Source organism: Ammospiza caudacuta, chromosome 16 (assembly GCF_027887145.1).
Source record: "Ammospiza caudacuta isolate bAmmCau1 chromosome 16, bAmmCau1.pri, whole genome shotgun sequence".
NCBI classification, from domain to species: domain Eukaryota; kingdom Metazoa; phylum Chordata; class Aves; order Passeriformes; family Passerellidae; genus Ammospiza; species Ammospiza caudacuta.
Window position 1 is genome coordinate 14140815 of NC_080608.1, and position 25762 is coordinate 14166576.

At 46.0% G+C, this 25762-nt stretch overlaps 2 protein-coding genes across 5 annotated transcripts in view; one reads left to right on the forward strand and one right to left on the reverse strand.

Annotated features, from left to right (window-relative positions):
* The window catches only part of CYFIP2 (cytoplasmic FMR1 interacting protein 2), a 49829-nt gene extending 26007 nt beyond the window's left edge, over nucleotides 1–23822 (forward strand). For 3 of the 4 annotated variants that reach the window (XM_058815648.1, XM_058815651.1, XM_058815650.1), the window contains exons 21-31: nucleotides 62–181; nucleotides 814–1013; nucleotides 1450–1537; nucleotides 8412–8555; nucleotides 9352–9442; nucleotides 10095–10225; nucleotides 13309–13381; nucleotides 13883–13977; nucleotides 18341–18579; nucleotides 18991–19138; nucleotides 19701–23822. In XM_058815648.1, the coding sequence (XP_058671631.1) occupies nucleotides 62–181; nucleotides 814–1013; nucleotides 1450–1537; nucleotides 8412–8555; nucleotides 9352–9442; nucleotides 10095–10225; nucleotides 13309–13381; nucleotides 13883–13977; nucleotides 18341–18579; nucleotides 18991–19138; nucleotides 19701–19868 (1497 nt within the window). In that variant the 3' untranslated portion in view covers nucleotides 19869–23822. The remainder of the gene's footprint in view (nucleotides 1–61; nucleotides 182–813; nucleotides 1014–1449; nucleotides 1538–8411; nucleotides 8556–9351; nucleotides 9443–10094; nucleotides 10226–13308; nucleotides 13382–13882; nucleotides 13978–18340; nucleotides 18580–18990; nucleotides 19139–19700) is intronic. The other variant, XM_058815652.1, reaches the window with a different exon arrangement.
* Nucleotides 1618–4232, reverse strand: FNDC9 (fibronectin type III domain containing 9). Its single transcript, XM_058815653.1, has 2 exons — nucleotides 4154–4232; nucleotides 1618–3035 (listed from the first exon to the last, which is right to left on the reverse strand). Exon 2 carries the CDS (start codon nucleotides 3026–3028, stop codon nucleotides 2366–2368), a length of 663 nt encoding a protein of 220 aa, XP_058671636.1. The 5' UTR covers nucleotides 3029–3035; nucleotides 4154–4232; the 3' UTR covers nucleotides 1618–2365.
* Nucleotides 23823–25762: the final 1940 nt, after the last annotated feature.

A 25762-nucleotide genomic window follows, 5' to 3' on the forward strand; every position in this document is an offset into this window, starting at 1 on the left:
GTAAAAAATGAAATACCTTGTCCCCATCAGTATATAACATGCAAATCTTTTCTTTTGGCAGCTGCTGGGCAGATCAATCGACCTGAACAGGCTCATTACCCAGCGCATCTCTGCAGCCATGTACAAATCACTGGACCAGGCCATCAGCCGCTTCGAGAGCGAGGACCTGACATCCATCGTGGTAAGAACTTCTATTGACTCTGAGGATGAGCAGGAAGACTAATACACTGCTGAGGATGCACAGTCAACTGGCTGCTGTTTTCAGTTCCCCTGCAGTGGGTTTCAACCAGTCATGTATCTTCCTTTATGCTGCTGAGTCTTTACTGGTTCTGTTTATGGAGCTTTAATTGCATTATTATCAGACCATTAAGTATCTGTGTAAATCATAAGGGGACAGCAGTTAGACTTTGCAGAGCTCATATAAGAGAGTCCTGTAAACTGAGGGAAGGAAATCTTGCTTTAATTCCCAGCTGGATGAAGGTGGCTGTGACATTGCTCATGTGTGTACAGGATTTGCTGTCTTTGATATGATACAGGAGCATCAGAGTCAAGTAGTGTAAAATTACCAGTTTCCACCTTTGGAGGATTCTGAGGTGAAAGCCAGCCAGTGCTCAGTGGGGAACAAATTAATTTTGCTTCCTGCAGCTTCACAAAACACTGGACCAGGACCCCCTTGAGTGGAAGTGCAATTGGCCTTGGCTGCTGAGTTAAATTGATGTCTTTAGTTCTGCGTGTGTGTGTGAATAAAAAACATTCCCCTGGCAATTAAATCAGCTGTTTCTGTTGCATTTTCTGCTGCTTTATGTGCTGCAGGAGCTGGAGTGGCTCTTGGAAATCAATCGCCTGACGCACAGGCTGCTGTGCAAGCACATGACCCTGGACAGCTTCGATGCCATGTTCCGCGAGGCCAACCACAACGTGTCCGCGCCCTATGGGCGCATCACCCTGCACGTCTTCTGGGAGCTCAACTTCGACTTCCTGCCCAACTACTGCTACAACGGGTCCACCAACAGGTGAGGAGGGACAGCAAGGCCGCCTGGAGACCCTGCTTTTCTTTCCACAACGTCAAACCTGCCACTTAAAATTGATGTGCGTTGTGGAGAGGTTTGTGCTCCCTGTGGGATGCAGCAGTTGCTCCTAAAATGAATTTGAAACCCACCATCTTCCTTTGGTCTTGAAAATGTTAGTAACAAATTCAAGCAGGAGTTAGACAGTAATTGAAATGACTGAGGGTTGGTTGATATTGTTTTCTTGCCTGCTAAAAATAAGAAATCTCTGTTTTGGTAAGTTTTACACCACCAACAGATTGTGGCAGGATTTTGCATTCCTGTTGGTATAGCTCAAGTGATGAATTCTAACTAGCCTGCAACTGCAGGTCATCCCAGACCATGCAGTGTCAGTTATTCAGGCTCTGATCACTTCCCTTCCCATCTCCCATGCCTGCTGCAGGTTTGTGAGGACAGCCATCCCCTTCACACAGGAGCCCCAGCGGGACAAGCCAGCCAACGTCCAGCCCTATTACCTCTACGGGTCCAAGGTCAGTAAATGAGCCTCAACAGCCAGAGGAGTGAGTGTTGGAAATATTTATTTAGGAAGAGAAAGAAATGCAAGGTTCATTTACAGAGTGGTGGGTGTGAATGAGCAGGGTCACATCGCTGTGTGCAACCAAACAGACATGCAAGAAGCAGATTCATGTGCTGTTGCTGTTGTTTTTCCATATTCTTCTCCATAAAATGCCCATGTTAAGGGCTGTCAGCACTGGTCTTGCTTGGTGTTGGCACTGAGACTGAATCAAGTCCATCTAAATGCACAGGCAAGTGAGCAAGTTGGTGCTCTGATGCAGTGATGCTCCCCAAGGAAGGTACCTCTTCAGGAATCCCATTTTCTGTTCAGAATGGGAATTACTGAAATACTTGTGTGTGTGTGCACTACTTAATACAGACAAAAAGCTTTTTTCTCAGGCTGCAATGACTGTTTATGCAGGCATTACAAAGGCTTGGGCTGTGATGCTAGTGGAGGGGCACTCAAGTGTGAAACTACTTGAGTGGAGTTTATTTCTTATGCACATTGATTGATGACTCTGAGGTGAACCTACAGCACTGATGCACATGAGCTAATGACACTACAGTCTGCCAAGCCTGGCTGTTCCCAGAGAGCTGACTTGGTTTCTTTTTTAAAAATCTTCAGCAAATGAGAGTATTTTTGTCACTTGACAAAAATCTTTCTCCCTGTGATCAATGTCTATGCCTCATGTTCTACCCTGGGACAGACAGCTGCCATGGACACACAGACAGTCCTCTTGGCAAGAGCTAGGGAAGAGCAGGACAAACCAAATCTCTAAGCAAGATTTTGTTTCCTTTTGCTTTCATTGAAGGCCATGCTGTGGCAGGATGGCCCTTTTATCATCGCTGCTTTTATAGGAGAAAAAGCAGTGAGGGGAGTTGTACGGGCTCTCCTTCACGAAACTGGAGCTCCTCATCAGTACAGCGGTCATGGGCACTTCCAGCAGCTCCTCTCTCAGTCCATCACTCAGTGGCTCCTCTGGTGAGCCCCTTCCTTCCCCCACTTCTTCAGAGCTGCAGTCGGGGTGCTTCAGCCTGGCAGCCCAGTGGCAGCGAGCAGACCAGAACTGCAGGCAGCCGTAGGCCAGCAAGGCGAGGAAGCACAGGAGCAGGAGGCTGCTCACCATCCACATGGACGTGGTGGGCTCGTGCTTGGAGCCGCCGAAAACCAGGGGGATTTTGTCCAGCGTGTGGAAGGTGGTGCAGTGGTTGCTGGAGGGGTAGGAGTTCTTGCAGGTGATGCAGAGCACGTAGATGGTGGAGGGCGTGAGGCGGTGCAGCACCAGGGAGCTGAGCGGGTGCGGCACGCGCTCCTCGCGGTGGAAGTTCTGCCGCAGGTAGCCCGCGAAGACGCTGTTCCAGTTGGGGCGGTACATGACGTGGTAGTAGTTCTCTGGGCAGGGGCTGCTCATGGCCCAGGACACCGTGGCGCTGGTGTAGGTGATGTTGTGCACCTCGATGTTCATCGTGCCCCTGAAACAACAGGCAGGGAGAGGCTCAGGTTTCTGATTTGTGTCAGAGCTCAAAGGACGCTGTCATCCATGGAGTCTTTCCTTACTCTGCCTTAGATTTGACTCAAAACTATCCTGCCTCATTTAGGTTACATGCTAAAATTACAAAAGACAAATCCTGCTGTTGCCCAGACTACTGTATCACTCTGCTTCATAACCAAAACATCCAGTTGGAGCACAGGGTATACTTTTTGCTCCAGTTATATTTCTTAAAAAACCTCTGTGACTGCTTGTCTGTATCAGAAGCTATTTTAGCTTTTTGATTCCCACAAAATAAAAATGATACTGCAAATGTGATTAGCATAAAGTGATTATTAAACTATTAAAGCTATTTTAGCTTTTTGTTTCCCACAAAATACAAATGATACTGCAAGTGTGATTAGCATAAAGGGATGATTAAACTAGATCCAGCTTGCCTTGTGAAGCTGCCAATCAACAGATATTTTGATTTTACACCTAAATGCCATTTAGAAAGCTCCATAATGATTAATTCACTGTTTTAAACTGTCACTGCATTTTCTGTACCTTCCTTGCTTAAAAGTATAAACTCTTTCTGTTCCTGCAGCATTTCACACTGCAATATCAGCATCTTAAATGTGAAATCTGTAGGTTGGTGAAATATAAAAGCAGTGCCTTTAGGGAAACACAAATATATGAATAGTAAGAACAAAGACAGAAAAAAGACACTGCCCACCTAACAAATTTAACATTTAAACTGATTTGAGCCAGAGCCAGTGAGTAGTAGATGATGATCCTCATGGTACAATGTCCTGTAGTTTTTTGATACTCTCTAAGCTGTGTGGCTTTTTAGCAACAGCCACAAATTACTTGAGCACATCACTCCTTTAGATCCCAAAGTGCTCTCTGAGCCTCGCTGCAGGGCTCTCTCTCCTGCCCAGAGAGTGCTCAGAGCAGCAGCTCCATTCAGTTGAGCTGGTTTACTCATTCCTTTTTCCTCTCTCTAACAATAACTAACTTTCCTTTCATTCACTCAAGATTAAGCTCATTTATGGACTGCTAATCAGTCCTTACACGAGGCTGCACATGCCCATGCTGAGCCCTCCCAGAGCCAGCACTTACCTCCAGCCAGGTCCTCCGTGGTGACAGAGGTGACAGGTCTGGTGACAGAGCCAGGCAGTGCCTTGCCAGCACTCGCCTCCCTCTGCCTCTGCTGAATCCCTTCCCTGAACTCCCTCGTTTATACCCAGCTCGGGCTCCGTCATCTCTCACCATGGCAACCAATAGGAAAGGATGGGCAGGCATCTTCCACTGATTTGGGAATGTTATCCCTAAAAGCTTCTGCCTGGGAGAAGTCTGTGTCTCCAAGGCAGGAAAAAACAAGCCAGGTAGGGTTTTTTGCTGGCTTATTTGGGTTTTATTTTTCCCCTGTATCCACAAGAGCATCACTGAGCCCAGCAGCGTCTGGGGTTACACACACATGGTGTGAAATCTGGGATCCTGACCTGTGGTTCCCATTGACTCAGGGATTCTGTCTTTAATTCTGTGATTTCTTGCACACTTAAACTACTGAATTAAGTTAGAGCCATCAGCAGTACATTTTGATCCCTGATGGTGCTGCAATTTCCAGTAGCCTTTTAATATTTTCTAAACCGTGTGATGGGAGTAGGAATTGGCTTTTCAAAGACTCTGACCTCCTGCTGAACTGCATGGGATTAAGACCCATTCTTCTTTGAATGCCTCTGATTTACAGACAGCTTGGGGTGTCCCCTGTCAGTCTGGTGAGAGGGCAGGAGGGAGAGGCAAAGCCAGTGCCTGTGCTGTTCAGGGGAGCAGGCTGAGCCTGTGGCCAGGAGGAGACGGATGGGCCTGGTAGGGAGAGGCTCTGAGCAAGTGGCTTGCTCCTCTCTAAAGCCAAAATGTGCTGGAGAGGAACTTTTCCAGAAATGTTGATGCTGAGTCTGGAGTTACTCATTCCACTTTCTAAGACACTCTCAGCTGTTGCATTGAAATTAGGTTGGCTGGGAGCCCTAACTTGTCTTGGGCTGTGTGCAAATTCTTTTTTTGTCTTTGAGTATATTGCTCTTTCATTAGCTCTTCATTTTTCCAAGGGAATTCTGTATCTGTCAGTATTATCTATTATCCCTCTCTGTTCAGTTTTATCAGATAAAACTCTCCCTGCCTTTCCTCAGGTGAGCTCAGACAGGTCTGAGTGATGGCCAACAGCAAGGTCACAGACATGGAAATAGAACTGGGGATTGATTGGCTCCATTTGTTGCTAAAGCTTCCCCAGAGCATAGCTGGTAACCCCCTGAGCTCCTAAAGCAACACTGGGGCCTTGCCCACATGGTCACAGTTACAGATGGCTGTCCCTGGGTGCAGGGTGGGCTCTATGGGACACTGGGAGCTCTGGCCCGTGCAAATCCCAGCCTCCCATCCCCAAAACCTGCCCATTTGGCCCCAAACCAAGGATGGGGCAAACCTTCCAGTGTCTCCAGCAGCTGCTGCTCACAGGAAGTGTCAGGGTCAGGCTTTGCTTTGGTCCTCTGAGGGGTCAGAAGTGGCCACTGAGCACGGGGGAGGGATCTGTGCTGTGCTGTGCAGACAGCTTGTGCCTTCAGCTGCTTTGTCTTAAAATACCCACTGGTGTCATTTTTTACATCCTACAGTCTCTACCCCAAGCTGTGTATCTCACCCTTAAATGGAGTTACATTTTTAATTGCTGGCAGAGCATTATTATTAGACACAAGCCTGCTGTTAGTGCACTGTGTGGCTCTGCAGAGAGCTCCAGGAACCCACCTCATCCTGCAGACAGGCAGGTGTGAATCATCCTGCTCATCTGCAGCCAGTGCACATCCCAAAAGGTCTCTTCTCCCAGTCAGGCTGATTGCTGAGACCCCCACTCAAGGGACGAGCTGGTTGGGAGCTGCTCTCCAGCCCCTTTATCCCACTGAGGTGTGAGGGAGTGCTGCCAGGTGATTTGCTGTACAGCCAAATCTCAGCCCTGCTGTGGGAAAAACCTGGCCAGCTGCACCACAGCTGGGGCCAGGGGTGGTAACCCATCCCAGGGGAACAAGGCACATGCACACACAGAAGTCCCCTGGCCATGGAATAGCAAAGATCCCTCCAGAAATGAATGTGGATTCATAAGCCCACTGAAATAAGGATTTTTTTTTATTCCCCCATGCTAGGATGAGCTAGTGTGCTTGCTGAGTCTGGGGAAATAACAGGGTAAAGGAGCCTACAGGGAGGTGTGGAGGGAAGGTGCAAGGAGCCATCTCTGGCCACTTGGATCACCCCTGCAGCTCTCACTTTCTGAGGACACCTTGGGCTGGGACAGTGCATTGCAAAAGTTAAAGCAACAAAAGCTGTGGGAGTGTGGCTGGGCTGGGGGCCTGGAGCACTGACTTCCCTCTGGGATGGTCATGTTGGCCATTTGGCAGATGTTCCAGGTTGGGCATTACCTGGTGTTTAAACAGAAACACTTTTCAAAAAAAACACATGGCAGTTTTTCACATGTATCAGGGTGCATAACCAGTGGCTTTGGGTCTGTCTCTACCAGACTTTTCAAGACTTGGTTATCTGAGGATGCAGACAGAAGCCTAATTGAGCTGCTCAGTTCTCTGGTATCCAAGGAGCTTTGAAAGTAGGCTTCTGTCTGCCTAAATAATTCTTGACTCTGACACATACCCACATACTCAGGGCCTTTTTTTTTTCCTTAAAGTTTTGCTGGGAGAGAAAGGTCTTGCTTATTGTGAATGAGCCTCCAAGGCAGTCTTTCTGCACTTAATATTGTGTTTCAGGGCTATTTGCACCTACCAGGAACAAGAGGTGAAATTACATTTCACAGAAAAGAGGGGACTTTCTAGCTGATCCTTATTTCTGCTGGTTCAAAGAGCACTTAGGAATTATAGCAGGTAACAACCTGCTGGACCAGACCTGTAGGGCTGTGACAGAATGAGGGTGAATTAATTGATTAAAGTAACTGACAAGTCTGTGAAAGCGTGGTCAGTGCACTGGTGAAATTCTGTACCTGAGAGCAAAAGAAAATACTTTTCCAATTTTCAGCCAATGACTTTGTAACCCATTAGCAGCTCAGAGGAAGTGTTAAAAGTAAACCTTGTGGAGTGAGTCAGGAGAGGAGGGTGATGGGAGCCTCCAGCTGGGGATATTGCAGCAGTGGTGGAGCAAAGACAACATTTTGCCCTGTTCTGGTACCCCAGCCCTGGCTCCCTTTCACCCAAACCTCCTCAGTGCCTTCATCCCATCCCTCCCTTGGCTCCATTACTGGCAGGAAAGGATCCCTGTAGAATATGTCTGCAGTATCCACAGGAAGGCATTTGGGATTCAGTCTAATTTGTTTCCTTATCTTTGTTTTACCTGTAGGTCAGCATGAGCCTGGGGTTAATCTGTGTTTTGTTGGAAGGGGCACTGCATGCCAGGATCTTTTCCAGGCTGGCTTTTTTGCTGTTCCCCGAGGCTGAGGTGGAGATGTCAGGGGGAGAGTGCAGCCCCTCTGCTGGGCTGAGTCGTGATGCCAACACTGACATTGCAGAGCCCTCTCTGAGCATGTGGTGTCTCAGCTAAATCTGATTCTCAGTACTGCTCTGCAGAGCACACAAGTGAATTAATTCCCCCTACTTCTCTTTGCCTCACACTAAATGGATCCTGTAAATGTTCCAGTAATGAAATGTTGCAGCAATTTCCATGTTTCCAAGATGACACTGATAGAGTACATTCCTGGAAATCACTTTCTGTTCTCTGCTGCTAAGAATTTTTGGGGGCAATGTCCTGGGCACCATTCTCCCCAGACCAGTGTCAGGTCTTACCCTTGACACAGACCCATGGGATGTCTGTTAAGTAGAGGCTGATGTAAAGCTTTGCAGGATGGAAAGAGGATCTTTTCTGTGTCTTTTCCATCTGCCCTTAAACTCAGTTGCTTCAGTTCCTGCTTTTCTTAATCAGCCTCATTTTAAAGCAAGTGCTCATAGGGGAAAAAAAATCTTTCTGCTTGAATGTATGTAAAACTTTTCATTTTAGTGGAGAACAATTTGATTTTGAAGAGGCAAAGGGTCACTGAACTGTAATATTTGATTGGGAGTGTATGGGAGAGTAAATTACCTTGGAAATGAAAGTGGTGTTGCTACATACATGTCATAAAACCTTGTGACATGACAGTGTTGAGGTTAGAGTATATCTGAGCACATAGGAAGAAAAGCAGTCTTGTCTCCTACAAGAAGCTCAAGTGGGAATGGCCATCGGTATTATTATTTATCTTCCTCCTCCTTAAAATTTGTAGCGATGGAACATAATACTGTGATAAGAGAATTACTGGTCAGGAATTACAGGTCCTGTGACTGTCTCTAATTCCAATTTGCAGCCTCTCAACATCGCCTACAGCCACATCTACAGCTCCTACCGCAACTTCGTGGGGCCGCCGCATTTCAAGACCATCTGTCGGCTCCTGGGCTACCAGGGCATTGCTGTAGTCATGGAGGAGCTGCTGAAGATTGTCAAGAGCCTGGTAATTCTGTGCCTGGCCCTGGTGCTGGAGAGACCCCAAAGCTGGATGGGGGCAGGCAGTGTGGGCGTTGGGATCGGGGTGTTGGCATCGGGGCACCGTCGTGTCTCTCGATCCACGCTGGAGCACTTGGAGCCATGGGCTGGTTTTCAGTGATGAGGAATCCCAGTGATTCCTGTGGGATGGTGGAGTGCCTCAGCAGGATCAGACAGCACTCAGCACAAAGATTTTACAGTTGACTAAATGGAATTTAGTGCCTTATCTCATGTAATGTATCCACAGGGTGCAGGTGTGTAACTCCAAATGACAGCAAGGGCTTTAAGCTAAGCAGTGTGCTGTGCTCTAATCCTTGTGTGATCCAAACATCTGATCTGCAGAAACTTGCTCTACATGAATGTAAATTCTTTATTAAACTCTTGAGCATCCAGGGATCATTCCTCAGGTGGAAGGAGCATTTCCTGTGCTAGGGAGTGAGTCCTTTGGCAAGCTGCATCTAAGACTGAGCCTTGTTTTAGATTTCAGCTGCAAACAATGCAAACACAGCAAGCTGTATTTTGAAGTTGAAAATCCATGCAGCTGGGATTTACTCTTTGGGAGGAAGCTGTAAAAGCACTCTGACTCCATACACTTGGGCTGAATTTAATATTTGAGTGAAATCCAAATTAAGGAAGTTCTTCTCAGACTCCAGCTGAGGTTTCATTATGTGCTGTCAGATGTGGACCCATGCACAACCAGCCTCTTTCAAAACCAGTGCCAGGAGACCTGGCATTCCAGTTTAACCTCCCTTTGTCTCCAACAGCTCCAAGGCACCATCCTGCAGTATGTGAAGACTCTGATTGAAGTCATGCCCAAGATCTGCCGCTTGCCAAGACATGAATATGGCTCTCCAGGTGGGTGCTGCTGGTGGGATCCTTCAGCAGGAGCTCAGCCGTGGGTTGCTGCAGCATTTTCTGAGGCCCACACTGATGGTTAATCCAGGCTGGGCACCTGTCCTGCCACTTGCAGCCAGGTTTTCTGGGACACTTTCAGCTCCTCTGCTGTTAACGCTGGAACAGGTATAGGAAACCTTCCCAGGAAATCTCCTGCTGGAAATTTCCTTTTGAGCACATAGATGGCAGATAAGGGAATGTCTTCAGGTAGCCTCTCTTATGTTTTCAGGATTCTGTAAGCTTTTGTGAGTTCACTGGTATTTTTAAATGCTCTGTTTAGCTGGTGAAGAGATTTTTTTGCAGCATGCCTGCAGTCAAAAACTGTGGCTGCTGTACATAAGCCAGCACCAAGTCATCCATCACAGCCTGGAACCTCTTTCCTCCTCTGATGAAGAAATCCAGGGAGTTTAAATGACTTACTCCCTATTTCCCAAGGCTGACTGAAAGCAGGATAAGACACTGCCTGTTAGTCCTTCCCAATGCCAATCTCTGTATATCCATTTAGCAGCTGCAATTTGTGATTAAGGGAATACCAGATACTGATCATCTTTTCATCCAAATTACCGGGAAGTGATTCCAATCTCTTTCTGACTGTCCTTCCTTCTCTTTTAAGGAATCCTGGAGTTTTTCCACCACCAGCTGAAGGACATCATTGAGTATGCAGAGCTGAAGACTGATGTGTTCCAGAGCCTCAGAGAAGTGGGCAATGCCATTCTCTTCTGCCTCCTTATCGAGCAGGCTTTGGTAAGGCAAAACCCCCACACCAACGTGGTACCTGAAATTTCCAGCTCAAGAGTAGAAGTGCAAGTGGGTTCTCCAGCAGAAGAGTTTCAGAAGTGTTACTTTCCAGCTTCTCAAGTTCTCAGGGTCTCTCTGGGGCTGTGTTATTGGAGTCTTGGGCATGTCCATGGGGATGGTGTGCGTTGGCACTGGGTCAGGCCTCTGGCATGGCTGAATCTGAATACTGGAAGATCCAGATTTCATTCTTGGACCTAAAGCTGCCCCTTGTTTGTCCTGCTTAGAAATAAAACCAACTGGAGTTAATTTCTAGATTGTAAGCTCTCTGGGGCAGGGATCAATACTTTTTTATATGCATATTTGTACAGTGAGAAGTAGATTTGATCCCTCTGCTCTTTTGGGGTGCCAGTGCAATGGAAACAATCTCATTGATTGTAATGGTGGAATGGATAAAGCAGTCCAACAGGAAGGAAATATGATGATTATATATGTCCTAGGACATCTTCACTGAAAATTTGGCTGGAGTAACAACTTGGTATTGCCCCCTGCACTGGAGTTTTAAATGTGCACAAGTCTCTCAGTAATGTGATGCCCTTACTTGTGTGGGGCAAAGGCTGTAGCTGAGTGCCACTCATCTTTTTAGCTCCTAGTTTTTCACAAAACAAATTTACGAAGCAATGAATTTATTTCATAATTTAGCCCAGAGCCAACTGAGGAGTGCTCAACAACACAAGTATGTTAAATATGCATACTGTGTCATAATGGTTTGGGCGGAGTTGTTTCAATTTTTCCAGAAATATTTCAAAATTACTTCCTTAGCATAAGACAGAATTTCCAAGCAAAACCAGGAGTTTTGTTCAGAGCAAAGCCTTAATAAAGTTCAAAGATTCCAAGTTTTATCTGGCCATAGAGCACAGAGGAAACTAAAAGTCTCTGCATGTCCTCAAAATGGATATTTCTGCCCTTGCCTTTGCATTTTAACTCAAGATCTAGAGACTTTTAATTCTTGGTGTAGTGTATCAAACACATTCAGTGAACAGTGGTTGCATAAGATGAATACAAGAGATGTGTATCACCCAGCAGCTTGGCTGTTATAGAATTTTATAGAATGACCAGAGTTGCCAACTTTACTCTGGCAGTTTCTGTTCTCTTTGTGGCTTTGTCAGTGCTTCCTGCTGTTCCCAGTGTTGGGTTTTCTGCTGGATGTACTGCATTTGCCTTTCCTGTCACATCTTTAATGGAATGCTCAAGGGACATGGTGGTTTCTTTAGAAATCCTTCATTTCAATGCAGAAATGTTCCTTCAGTCCCAAGAACTGTACATCAGCAGTGTACTGGCATTTTAGAATAGCAGAAAATAAAGATGATGGGAATTTGGGGTTCCTTTAAGGAAGGCTGCCCACCAAAGTCCACATCTGCTACTTTCTATGCCAGACAAAGTCTCTCCCTCTTGGATCCTCTGTTTTTTCTTGCAGTAACAGGCTTGGAATACAAAGCCATTTTGCATGCAGTGGGCACTGGTTCCCACTTGCTGGAGGATGTCAGATGCACAGAGCCGTCACAGAACAAGATTTTCCCTCTAATGGAGCTCTTGTGCAGCAGGAGGAATTGCTTTTATACTGCAATTACCTTCAGAGCTGTCTGAGTGATCTAAGGCTGCTGGTATTTGCTGGCAAAAATGGCTCTGATGCAGATGTCCAGTCTGCTGCATTTTACCCCCTTTTTATTGTTTAAGTTTGAGGAATGAGAGGTTGCTTGGGATTAAATTTCTAAGCAGAGTTTGTGCTCTCGGTTAATGGGCCTTGGGGAAGAGGTCTGTTAATAACACAACTCATTTTGGGACAGATATGAGGTGAATGCAGGCTGCAAATGGCTGAAAATGCTCACTGTATTAGAGGAAAACAACTGTGGAAGAACATTCACCTAGGAATGAAACAGTGTTTTGCAAACAAAATGGCCAAGGTGGCAGGCCCACTCCGTTAGCATCAGCACCTCTGTGCCCGTGGAGGGGCCCCAGACTGTTCCTGTCCCTCCAGCACTGTGTCACAAACTGCACTCCCACAAACTTGCTCTCATCCCAGCATCCATGCGCCAGTGCAGCCTCCTGCAGCTCCATGCTCCTCTGTCCTGCTGGCTGGGAGGGTGCTGTGCACCCCTGCATCCCAACAGGCCCAGCCCAGCCATTCCATGCGGGCCCGGGTTCCTCCTGCTGCGCTCTCATGATCTGCTTCCGAGTGTGTCCCCATCTCTCCAGTGAGCTCAGAACTGAAAGCATGGCCTGGGAGCAGGCTTTGGCAGGAGCAGGCTGGTGCCTTGTCGTGACACGATGCCTCTGTGTTGAACAGCTTTGGTTTCCTCGCTGCTGTTTCCCATTGCAGACTCGTGTACAATGTACTGTCGGCCATCGCTCCTCAGTCTCCACCTGCCTTTTTCTAGGTTTCTCCTCCTTGTGCATCTGTGTTTGGGATTATTTTTTTCTCAAGTGCATTGGCATGCATCCCCTAAGGTGGCATCTCATGGTGTTATTCCTCTCTGGACTTCTGTTTTATACTTCTTGGTGCCTGCACCACTGGGATTCTGGTAGCCCTGGCTGAGAACACCACACCAACAACCAAATCATTTCAGAGCAGTTATGATGTGCCTATTTGCAGAAGAGCCACATGGCAGTATATTTTTCATGTACACTTCCTAAAATAAGTAAGCTAAAGGGTAATTTCCACCTGGGCACTCTCTTAAAGAACAGGCTGCAGGAATTCATTCAGGGCAAGATGAAATGGAAACTTCCATATTCTTTATCCCCTCTTACTTTCAGGGCTAATTAGTAGGACAGAAAATCAGTGTAAAGGTCTAACCTTATACAGGCAGGAAGTAACTTAACTTGAGTTAGGGAAACTTCCTGACTGAAGCTGAAGTGCTACATCCAGTTTTAGATCGTTTCAGTTCAAACACTGGAGTTACTACTGAGCTGGGTTGGATCTGAGTAGGTGCTGTAGGTGTAAGCTGTTGTAGTGTTGCCCAGGCCCCTGAGCCATTCACTCTCCCCCATAGGTATTTTATAACTTACTTTATCTTTCTTTCTTCCTGCCTCAGTCCCAGGAAGAAGTTTGTGATTTGCTGCATGCTGCTCCCTTCCAAAATATTTTGCCCAGGGTCTACATCAAAGGTAAGAAGCTGAGAGGGAAGCAGTGGGCAGACTCAGAGGTGTCTGCCCAGAGACTGTTTTCTCTCCCATCTCTGCTGAGGATTAGCTCTGACCCTGCTTCCCCCTCCAAACAGATCAGTGGATACAGCCAAACATCAGGTGCAAACAAAAGCCAGGGGTGCATCACCTGTAGCATAGTTACAACCTGAAACGTCAGTCAGCTCGGGGGTTCCCTTGAGGTTTGGAAGCCATTTCACAGCCTCTTTGGAGAGTGGCAGCATGAAATGTCCATCTCAACAGGAGTGCTCGGGAGCAGGGCCGTGCTTTGGACATGTGTGATAAAGCTGCTGCTGAGACTGCACTGCCCATCCCTCCCTCCCGTGCATCACTGGCCCCTCATTGCTGTGGTTTGGCTCCCTGATCCCACAGTCTCCTCGGATGGTTGTGGGGGGCAGCTCTGAGCAAACTCTGGCGGGTCTCCACTTCCTCCTCTCATTTCACTGTTTGCTGCTCGCTTGACAGAAGGAGAACGCTTGGAGGTGCGCATGAAGCGTCTCGAAGCCAAGTATGCCCCACTCCACCTGGTTCCCCTAATAGAGAGGCTGGGCACTCCGCAGGTAAGGATTGCATTGGAAGGGATGGCTGTTGGAAACTCGTAGCAGTCCCCACGTGGCCTGCTTGGCCTTGGGAAAAGTGATCCTTTTTTTTTTATTGATTGATTGTTTCTTCCCACAAAACATCAATTGGACAAGCAAATCGGAATCCTTGCCCAAGCAAACACTCTAAAGGGAAATTCGTGAGGGACCACACACAATTTGTGTGTTGCTGCCTCCAGTCAGGAGAGCTGGCAGGGAGCTATAAGGCAAGTGTGCTAGTAGCCAGTTCTGAATCAGAACAACTCCAAAAACCTCTTCGTCTACACTTTAAAAAGATGGAGAATTGCTGGAGTGGTTTGAGGAGAATCTTTGCAGAGCTGTCCTAACAATCAATTGCCATCACTTTTGGGGATCCCGTTTTAGGACTGCAGTGGGGTCCATTTAAGCTCATCCCTGTCAAGGAATTCATCTGAGAATGGTTTCCCTCCTAGCACATGCTTAGAGCTTCAGCACATGCTTAAAATTTACGGCTCCATTTAAGAATCTTCTTGATGTGGGTCTCAGCTTGGGAAAGATCTCTTGTGCAGAAACTCAGTACTGTTTAAAATATCTTCCTAGACTGATCAGTGCAATGGGCAAAATTTGAGCTCCATTGATAGAAATTATCAAACTTCAAGTGCCCATTTACTTGGGGTTGATGGGATAAAAATCTTTCAAGTATCAAATGAATCAACACCCTTTTCCTGTAATGTACTGATGAGGGAATGGAGAGAACACTCAGCTGGTGTAGGAGGTGACAGATTTATGGCAGGCAGAAAGTGGTTGGTATTTTTTCCTGTATTTTTTTCTCATGGATGAAGGACATTTTGAACTTTGCATCATTGGAAATCATCTGAAATAGAGAAATTGGCTGGATAACTGAGGACTTTATCTTACTCTGTAGACACTTCCTTTTAAAGGAGACACTCAAGAAAAACAATTCACCTCTGTGTTTTCGTGTCTTTGTGTTGGTCTTTCTATCTCTCCTTCTTTCCATGCAAAATCATCATTGAATTCTGCTATTAGAGTCCACTCGTTGCTTATCTCTGCTGTAGTTATAATGGTGATGAAAACAAAAGATATTTCATGTCCCACTAAGAAGTTATTTTTCTGTAAACTGTTCCCATATTCATCACACAGGTACAGTTGGGTACCAGATTTTTTTTTTTTTTAGCTCAAATGTAAATGAACACAAAATTTGCTTTCTATAGGTGCCTCCATAGCTTCTAAGCTTGCTCCTTTTATGCAGTTTTGGACATGCATTTTGGAAATGCAGTTTTGGACACAGGCCATACAGGATTTTTTCCTATAGAATGCATAAATGCCTTGTAACAATTGTCCAGAATCTAAGCTGACATTGCCTGCTCGAAGCCTCTCCCAAAAGGTGGCCCCATGCATGTTATTATAGTGGGGATCTATGGGTTTTTGCAGGTTTTGGGTAGGGTTCTGGCAAGTTCACCGGTAAACAGGCTGTAAAAGAGGTTCAAAAACTGGAAAATCAAAACTGGATTTGTGCAATGGCAGGAAAACTGCCAATGATTGTTGTAAATAATTACTTTGCATTGGAAATCCAGAAGCAGCTGTTTGATGGACCATTTATAAAGAACCAGAGGGGTCAAAGTGGTTCATTAAAGGAATGCTCTCCCTTTTAATGCTGACCATAAAGGTATTTAGTAAGAGGTTTTCAAAAGTGCTTGGTCAGTCTGGTTTTTTCCCTGGAAATAATCAGAGCATTTGTTTCTGAAGACAGAAGGGATAATTGAGTCAGCACAGTGGCATCCTGTATCAATTTACCTTGAGAGCATCCTTCCTCTCCTGATCTTAGAAATCACTGGGACCCCAGACTGTGAGGCAGCTCTGAACACAGCACCAACAGCTCTCCAGCTGCTTTGCCTGAGTTAAGATGTCTCCCCTAGGATGGTAGTCCTGTATCAAAGACTGTGATGAGTCTTAGAACCAAATTCCGTCTGTGAATGTGCATAACTGAGTGGCACTACCTACACTGAAAGCAGATGCATCCCTTTCTAAATTGAGATCTCTTCAGAAATCGTGTACTAAGATCACTGGAGAAGTTTGGTCTCAAAATTGTCCCTTTTATCACTATGTTTTAGCAAACAGTATTGCTAACACCTGATTTACATTTGAAATGGCTCTGTTTCTGCTGTGCCCTCATTTTGCCATGATAGACCAGTGTGTGCAGACCTGTGCCCATAAGAGCTGGGAGCAGGTGAGGAGAGGGACACTGTACAGCCTTTAGCTAAAAAGCTGGGTGAAATAAATCTTTGCTTTACTTGCCAAGCAAACACAGGCAGGTGTGTGCTGTGCAATCAGTGGTGCCATCCCTGCTTTTAACAGATCAAAAGATCCCAGACCAAATGTGGCCTCTATGATGACAGCTTTCCCTTGATATTTGCTATTAGTTGAACACTAATTGAGCTGGGGTCCCCAGAACATCCTTGAAATTGTGGCACAAGCAAGAATTGAAACGCTTCTAATTTCAAGAGCATCCAAACTAAAAATGCTTGAGGTTACTGCCAGCATAAATTGATAATCAGGAATGGGGATGTGCAGGCACATTCATGCATTTTTCAGAGTGGAATGAAGATGACCCAAGTAAACCAAGCATAATTCATGTTCTTAATGTCTGGCCAGGACCTGTGCCTGCCCTTTGTCCCAGCTGCTCTGAGTCCCCATCGTGGCTGATTGGGATAACATTTTTATAGGCATTGCAGGGACAGCTGGAAATGGAGAAAATGCTTAAAAACTGCTTTAAGCTCCAGGAAGTCCTCTGGGATAGGCAGGGTCTCAGTCAATGTCACACTTGTTCTGTGTGCCTGTTCTAGAATGTGGGAGGGATGAAGGGCTCTGCCTGTGCAGCCACTCCTCTGCCAAGGTGAGCACGGCAGAGCCAGAGCCTCCCACAGCCATGGGCACGGCTCTGACAGCACCCAGCTCACATTTCATGGGTTAGTTTTGGCAGCACTGCAAAGAGAAGTCAGTCCTGCCACTGGAACAGCAGGAAATGGGGCAGCTGAGAGGATACCAGGGCAATGGGAGACCCCCATGCTTCTTGCACCTCTCAGTGAGCTGGGGGAAGGCCCTGCTTGCTTGTTTTAAACCCCCCCCCTTTTTCTTTTTTTTTTATTTTTTTGTCCTCTTGGGGAGCAGTGGGGCTGAAATGAAGTTAATTCTCTTTTAACTTGCCTCTAGTGTAAAAGCCAAAATAACTTAATCCAGTGGAGCCATTCCAAATTTGTATATCTAAATCTGCGAGGGGATGTCACAGAAATTATCCACGCGTGTGAAAATTATCCACGTGTGTAAAGCTTCCACATCTGGGAAAAAATTATTTGGCTTTTTTATAAACCACAAGTTTTTCAGTATCAAGTTTGCAGTGGCTTCTCATCTTCCTCAGAGCTTTTTAACCCTAACTACAAAAGAAATCAAGAAAGCCATACGCTATATCTGCATTTTGAAAAGATGATGGCAATGCCCTGGGAAGCAAAATGTCCCTGTTCTCTCCTGTTTTATCTTCATAACCTGCAGAAATCATGAGACGAAACCCATTAAATGAATCGTGAAATGGAAATCTTGAAACGAAGCACTGAGTAGCACTAACAGGGCAGAGCAGCACGCTAGCAGAATTAAGGATCAGTATTTCTGGTCAGAGCTTTGCCTTCAGCTCTGGTGTTCTGACGTACATAGTTACTCCAAAAGATTCTGAGGTCAGTGAAATAGAGCAGAGCACTGAGGTGGTGTTTGCAGGGGTCCCAGGATGAGGGAAGAAATGAGAATGTTGACTCCATATTTCAGAAGGCTTGATTTATCATTTTATGATATATATTATATTAAAATTATGCTAAAAGAATAGAAGAAAGGATTTCATCAGAAGGCTAGCTAAGACTAGAAAAAGAATGATAACAAAGGCTTGTGACTGACTGAGACAGTCTGAGACAGCTGGACTGTGATTGGCCGTTAATTAGAAACAACTCTATGAGACCAATAACAGATGCACCTGTTGCATTCCACAGCAGCAGATAGCCATTGTTTATATTTTGTTCCTGAGGCCTCTCAGCTTCTTAGGAGAAAAAAATCCTAAGGAAAGCATTTTTCATAAAACATGTCTGTGACAGAGCACCACATTAATCCTCCTGTGTGAGGGATGAGGCATCCCTCCCTGGTGGGAAGTGCCATGGGAGCAGCAATCAGAGGTAAGGTTGGGGTGGGCAGTGCCATGGGAGCAGCCATCAGAGGTAAGGTTGGACCTCCAGGGACTGACCAGGCAGCGTTAAACCCGGCGGGCGTGGGTCACATCCTCACTTGTGTCCCTGTGGCTGTCCCTCAGCAAATAGCCATCGCCCGGGAGGGGGACCTGCTGACCAAGGAGCGGCTGTGCTGCGGGCTCTCCATGTTCGAGGTGATCCTGACGCGCATCCGCAGCTACCTGCAGGACCCCATCTGGCGCGGGCCGCCGCCCACCAACGGCGTCATGCACGTCGACGAGTGCGTGGAGTTCCACCGGCTCTGGAGCGCCATGCAGTTCGTGTACTGCATCCCCGTGGGCACCAACGAGTTCACGGCAGAGTGAGTGTCCCCAGCCAGGCCCCCTGGTGCCCTCAGCTGCAGAGAGAGCCTCTGTGGAGGTAGAAGGGCAATGTGGGTCCTTGGTTTGCTCATCTTTGTGTTGGAACAGCTGGAGGAAAGAGCAAGGTAAAGGGACATGCTTGAAGGCAGGAGATGGGTAGATGGGCCAACAACCCATCTATGAGTACTATGTCCTCACCCATCTTACCCCGTGGTTCATCCTACACAGCCTGGCCTGGGTATAATCCTGTATTCTCTCCTTCTGGGTTCATTTTCTCTAGGTGTATACTCAGGACTGAACCCGGTTTCCCTAGGAATTCACCCAAGAAAGTTCCTGGTGCCGTGGTACTTCTCTTGCCTAACTCTTATCCTGTCATGTCTCCCCACCCATCACCCTGCTCCTCCCTCCAGGCAGTGCTTTGGAGATGGTCTGAACTGGGCAGGTTGCTCTATCATTGTTCTCCTTGGACAGCAGCGGCGCTTTGACCTCTTCGACTTCTGCTACCACCTGCTGAAGGTGCAGAGGCAGGATGGGAAAGATGAAATCATAAAAAACGTGGTAAGTTGAAGGGTGAGGTCCCAAAGGAGCCAAGCCAGCACACTTCTTTCTATTTTGTATCCTGCTTTGTCCAAACTCATCAATTACAACAAAGCCTGGTGTTAATCTTATTCCTACTGGCTGCCCTTGCTGCAAGGTTTCCATCTGCAGTCTCAGCAGAGAGGCCAAGATTTTAATTGGCTTGAAAATCAAATCTTTTTTCTCCCAAAGCTTTTCCCTTCTTCCTGGGGTTGGGAAGCTGGACATCAGGAGCTGGTATTCCCAGCAACCATCCTGTGATCTCGCTGGCTTTATCAATAAGCAGCTGGGAGCCTAGACTTTGGAGTGGTTAACTGAGGACCGCTCAGTGATCCTGTTAATGCTCTGTCTTGAGTCATCAAACCCAATAATGAAGCGAGTCACCGGGTCCCTGTGAGGTGCTAAGTGGAACAGGAACATGTGTTAGAGCTGCTTTGCCTTAGCAGAGCTTTCCAGCAGCAGGGCACAGGTGCTGCTACTTCCTAGCTGGTCAGATGACATAAGACCCTTCATGTGCTGTTTCTCTCCCTCACCACCCCTCCAGCCCTTGAAGAAGATGGCCGACAGGATCAGGAAGTATCAGATCCTGAACAACGAGATCTTTGCCATCCTGAACAAGTACATGAAGTCGGTGGAAACAGACAGTTCCACGGTGGAGCACGTGCGCTGCTTCCAGCCCCCCATCCACCAGTCGCTGGCCACCACCTGCTAGTGTGGACACGGACCCTGCACGGGGTGGGAAGGGAGCAGGGACTGAACCCAAACCAGCTGGGAGGGGTAAACTCGGTGGTGTGAGGCCTGCCAAGGGAGTGAGGCTGGGTCTGCCTCTCCACTCGAGGACACACCGTCCCCTCGCCCCGCTGGAGTGCATGTTCCTCTGTACCATCCCTGTGATCGGTTTTACTCGTAGCTTTCGGACTTGAGGGGGGGTGGGGGTGGGTGGGCAAAATGTGCTTTTCTTCCATGAAGTGGTCCAGTTTTCCCTGTGATTCACCCAGTCCACACATCTCTCTGAAGCCATACTGCAGCCTCAGGTGGGAGAGCTCCACGCTCCCACAGCACCAGGAACCCGCTCCCACTGCAGAAACAGTGGGACAAATCAACACCCCTGTGACATGTGCCACCAGCCAAGGAGCAGGAGGGGCTGAAGACAAGTCCCTGATCCACTCTTTGAGGGGAAGAAGGGATGAAGGCAGGATGTCACCCATGGCAGTGCCCTGAGGAGCAAGTGCTGGGTGCAGAGGAGCCCCGCCAGGCTGGCTGTGGATGGATGTCTCATCCAGCTTTGTGCTCTCTGCTTGTCCTTGGCCTTTCCAGCAGTTGTTTTCATGAGCTTTGGCATGTGGGCTTGAGGATAGCAATGAGGCAGTCACCAGATAACTCCTCAGCACTTCAGAGAGCTGGGGAAACAGAAAACAGCCTGGCTTTTTCCATGCTATGGGACGTCCACTTATTTTATGCAGAGGTTCTCCCCTGAAGACACATTTTCATATGTCTGGTTTATCTTCCAATAAACCAGATTTCCTGTGGACTACAGAAGAGGCTGCATTCATGTGAATGTGCTCTCAAACATATTAATTTGGGTGGAAACAATCACTGGTGCTGACAGGATGCAGGTGTAGTTACCTTGAACATATGGGATCTTTGTTCTTCAGCCAAGGGTGAGAGCAGGGTGTGTAATATGTGTGTTCTGGGATGCTATTTTCCCTTGGTTTAGACAAATTCCTAGTGGCACAGCAAACAAATACCTTTCTCCAGAGAATGGTGACTACCAGCAGGGCTTAGGAAATTTCCCATCACTCAGAAATCATGTGATTGTTTAGGAAAGATAAAATATAGGATAAGCTTTAAAAAATACCCAGAATTTTCACAGTTCAGAGAGAACACTGGAGTCTGTTGCCTTTTCCCACTCAGCTAATCTAAGATCCCTAGATATTGAGAAGAGATTCAGGTGGAACTTCAAGGAGGATTTCATAACTCCTGGTCTAACCTGCTTCTAACCCTCAGCAGAGTCATTGGAGTGATACAAAAGCCTGTGCTTGATGTGAAAGGAGATCAAACCATGTGCTCCAAGAGAAAATGATGCCAGCCTCACAACTGGCAGTGTTTCCTCAGCTCTAGCCTGGCCACAGCAAAAAAATTGCTGTATCCAGATGTGATAATACATATTTGTTCCATGCATTTCATCATGCCTTGTAAACTGCATGCTGTCACAGATGTTAAAAAGGCAGAGCCTGGGCATTTATTCTCTCAGAGGGAGCATATAATTAATTAGTAGAAATATCTGAGCTGGAGTTTTTGTCCTCAGAAACAACAGCCAGCAAAATACTGCTGGCAAGAGGGGATCTTGGTGTGTGAGTTTGTGCTCCCAGACTCTCATCACCTACTCCCTTGATAATCTAATAGTCAATACCCCACACGTGACAAGTGCTGGGCATTTTCACACCTTGAGTTTCTTTTTGTTACTGAGACAGACCTTTTCAGCTGCAGGGAGGAAATTGTGCAGCACAGTAACCTGAAAGTAAAATCAAATCTCAGGAAGTCTGGCTGAAATCTTGGAGTGGCAGGGAAGGAGCCAGCCCAGCAAGGTGAGTTCTTTCCTCTGTGTCATGAGGAAGAGCAGCAGAAGAGCTTCTGGGGCTTTCTCTCTACTTAACTCTTCCTCTAAGGATGTCAGTTCTGACATTCCATCATGATCCAACACTTCTACACTACTGGAGTGAGGGAATCTAGACTTATATATTTTTAAAAGGAAGAGAAGAATCAAGAACTTTATTTTTTGTGGAAAACAAGATGCGAGGAAGATAGATCCGACCAAGATCCTATTTTTCCTGACCTAAATAGCAAGGGCTTGTTATTTTGGTATGAAAGTCTTGCTGAAAAGTTGGCACAAGTCCCTGTCTGGCTTTCAGAGCCACCTCTAGGCACAGCACAAATTAAGTGTCCTATTACATCTGACAAGCTATGGAATGCTGGAGTCTTCTTGGAAACCAGCATGTACCAGAAGTTGCTACAAAAGAATGAACTGTACCAAATGGCCCAGTCTCAGCTGCCTAGACAAAAATGGGATGTAGTAAGGTGAATTTAAATCCCTCTTTTCATCAGTTTAGGTCTGGAGTAAGTCATAAGATATTTCACCTAATAATCTGTAAATCTGTTTGCATTCTTTTCCTGTAGTTTTGCCATAATTCCCTGCAACCCTGCAAAACACAGTTGCACTGGAAAGCTGTTGTACTTATACAGGCTGTACTTGAAAGAACAGGTAGTTGAAATCTATTTGTTGCCCTCAGATTTGCTAGCAAAAATGTCAGATCCCTCCAGATTCCAAGGGATTAAATGTTTTGAGCAAAATGTCAAAGTGCATGAACAAAATGTAAAGTGTTTTGACTGTAGAGTGTGTGCAGATCTTTTGCCTTGTTGCTCAAGTAGTATGAGATATCAGCTAGTAATAATCACAGTCTTAATTTCTGAGATTTGATGTTACTGTCCTTTGATTATCTCAAGGATTCAGATACTCCTTAGCTTCAGTTTTCTCACCCTCTTTGTCTGTATGTGAGAAAGGTCCAAGATTAAGGTCTTTAAACAGCTCCATGAAAATGGAGGTTTTTTTCTCCCATGCTTTTTTAAATGTCATAATTGTTAATGGAAATAGGGAGCAAATTTGTAAGAGTAGGGCTAAATAGTAACAGATTTCCAGAGGTTCAGGGATATTCCCCACACTTGCAGACTTTCTGCCAAGTTTGGGAGTCTTCTTTGCAGTTGTGCTTCAGTCCTGTGTTTTCCAGTCTTTTATAATCTGCAGACTTCTAATGTTTTCTTAGGGAAATGTTGACCCCTGTCTGAATCCTCCCAAGCTCACTGACAATGGAATTGCTTTTTTTACCTATATTTTCCTGCTTATACTAAAGTAGTCTGCAACTGCCCAGCACTCACCAGCCACCACCTGGAATGTCTACTCCAAAGTCAAGCTGTTGGCTCCAAACAGGAATTACAGGGAGGAGAAGGGATGGCCTGTGTCATGCATGAAGTCAGACTGGGTTATTTTAATGTCCCCTCTGGCTTTGCCGTTATAAAATGTGACTGTTGGCAGTGCACATGCTTTTCTGGGATGATGCTACACTTGACTTGCAATGCTAGAATAGAATGGGGAAGCAAACTAGATGAAATTCAGCACTTCAGTGGTTTTCCTTTTAAATTCTGACAGCACTTAGTAGCACTGAACCACATTAGTCCTTTTCCTCCTGCATTACTCCAGTCCAGTAGGTTCATGTGTATTGGAGAACAAAAGAGAAAAGAATCAAAGGTGTAAAAAACCAAGAAAATATTCTCAAAAACTGTTGTCAAATGTACCATATTTGTATGAAAAGCTGCTTGAGTTATTTTGTACAATGAATTTTATTTATGGTGAGGTATATTTACGCTTGTGATCTGATACAGTGTTAAATTTTTGATCCATATTTGCTATGCAGCTGAAGATGATATTTTTGTTTTGTATTATTATTTTTTGCTGTTGTTCTAAAATTCAGCCAACAGAAGCTTCCATCTCCATTAGAAGTGCTTCTGCAAGAATAAAGCATCTGATACCTGGTGATATGTCCCGTAACACAGCAACCAACAATGTGTACAACAAATGTGGGATGACTTTTGTGATGAAGAGAAATAAAAATTGGGCTCATTCATGAAATGGGCAGAATTTACCTTATGGTGTTATCATCATCATTGTGATAACTGTTCTCTGGGGAGAGCTTTCAGTTGTACCTTGCACAAAAGAAAAGCCAATTTGATAAAAATGTTAAGCTTTTCTAAAAATCAAAGGAAAAAATATGAGGCTTTGTGGTCAGCACCAAAACGGACATATTTTCCTATAAAAAAAGTTAATTATTTTTGAGAAGAACTTCCTTGCACAACACATTTTTCATTTTAAAACTTGTTCTAGGATAAAAGGGGAAGGGAAGGGAAAATCGTATAATCATTTTTAACAAATTTTGACAGGTTCTACTCAAAGCTAAACTGAGGAGCTCATTTCCTCTCATTACTGCAGCCTTGTCTACTCTACAGGGGCCTTTTTTTATTCCAGGAGATTCTCCTTGCTGTTATTTTCCCAAATTTCCATTTGAAGCCATTCTTAGTTTTGTGTTGAAGGCACCCAAGGAGCAGCCATGGTTGTTGAGTGCAGAAGTGGGAACCAAGGGAAAAGGTCTGGGAGCTGAGGAATGAGGGAGAAACAACTGCCATGGGTCTGTGGGAGTTGGACTCCTGTGCTCACCAAACTCTAACTGGTGTTCCCTTTCACAGCTTCTTCCCAAGGTTTCCTCATGGGAGCAGCTTCCCAGCTTGAGACGAGCAGAAATGCAATGATTCTTCACAGAATGGGAGGTGAACTTTACACCATAACCAGGCAGCTCTGTTGATCTTTCCAATGAGCTCTGAGGCTGTGCTGCAGCTCTCTGGGTGATACCCTGCTGGGCAGGACTGTTTGATTGTTCAGAGTTGCCCAATATTTACTGATTTCAACATGGTTCTGCTACAGGGAATGGCAGAGAGAAGAGCAGGACTTTATTCCTGCATCAGCCACTGATACTGGGCAGGTTGTTTGGGTTTTATCCTTTCTCCCATCACGATTTATCTATTTTTTTTCTCTTTTTATTTAACTAATTTTAGCTGCTGCGTCATGGACACCCCAGTTCTCACCCAGTGCTGAGAGCTCACATGGTCTCACTGGAGCCAGCAGCAATTCCTGCTTTGAGTATCAGGGTCCAAGGCTCTGAATTTTGAGCAACCAGCCCTAAGGGAGCAGTATCAGATACAGGCCCCCATCTTTCTTCTTCCTAATGCTCCTAAATATGTTTACATCTCCAGATAAAAGTCTGCTTCCCCAATGGAGGGAACTGCTCATTAATGATTGCTTTCTTATTTCAATAGCTTAACAAAATTACCCTTTCTGTGACCCCCTCTGCAAGTCAGGAGTGCCTTTCACATGCGGCTTTGCTTGATTTAGAGTTCTGCTGCAAACGCCTCCAGATAAGAAGTCTGCAAACAAAGATCTGCTGATTGCGTGTCACTTCACCCACCACTGTCCATCACCAGCCCACCGCTCCTGCTCTGCCAACATGTGGCTTTGTGGGGCCACAGTGACCTGGATAAATTGTTTAGCAACCCTGGGAGAAAGGAGCTGGGATGTATTTTATGGCCCCATGACCCTGGAGCACTCAGCTCAGAGCCACAGGTATGTGCACTGGCATGGGGAGGGCAGAACTGCAAGGGCTGGAGCCCACCGTGGCTGTGGCAGGCTTGGGAGCTGTCTCTGTTGATGTTCTCTAAATCTGGTGGCACCAAATGTCAGCCTCAGCCACTGCAGACATGGTTACCTTGAGATAGGCTGAATTAAAAGCTGTCTGCTCATCAAAGTTCAATCTTTCAAACTTCGGGCATCCTTTCATGTAGTGCTGCAATCATCCAACACCAGGCAATTCCCTTAACCCCTACCTTATCAAATCATTGCCAGAAGAAGGGTTCACCCTCTCTTTGAAGCAGCAAACAGCTCCTTGGATCTCTAAAATGATACAAAGCCAGAGCAAAAAATTACAAAGCTGTTCAGAAACTTTC

Bases quoted from the DNA above. Each gene is read 5' to 3' on its own strand.
- FNDC9 (XM_058815653.1), bottom strand. From the start codon at position 3,028: ATGAACATCGAGGTGCACAACATCACCTACACCAGCGCCACGGTGTCC.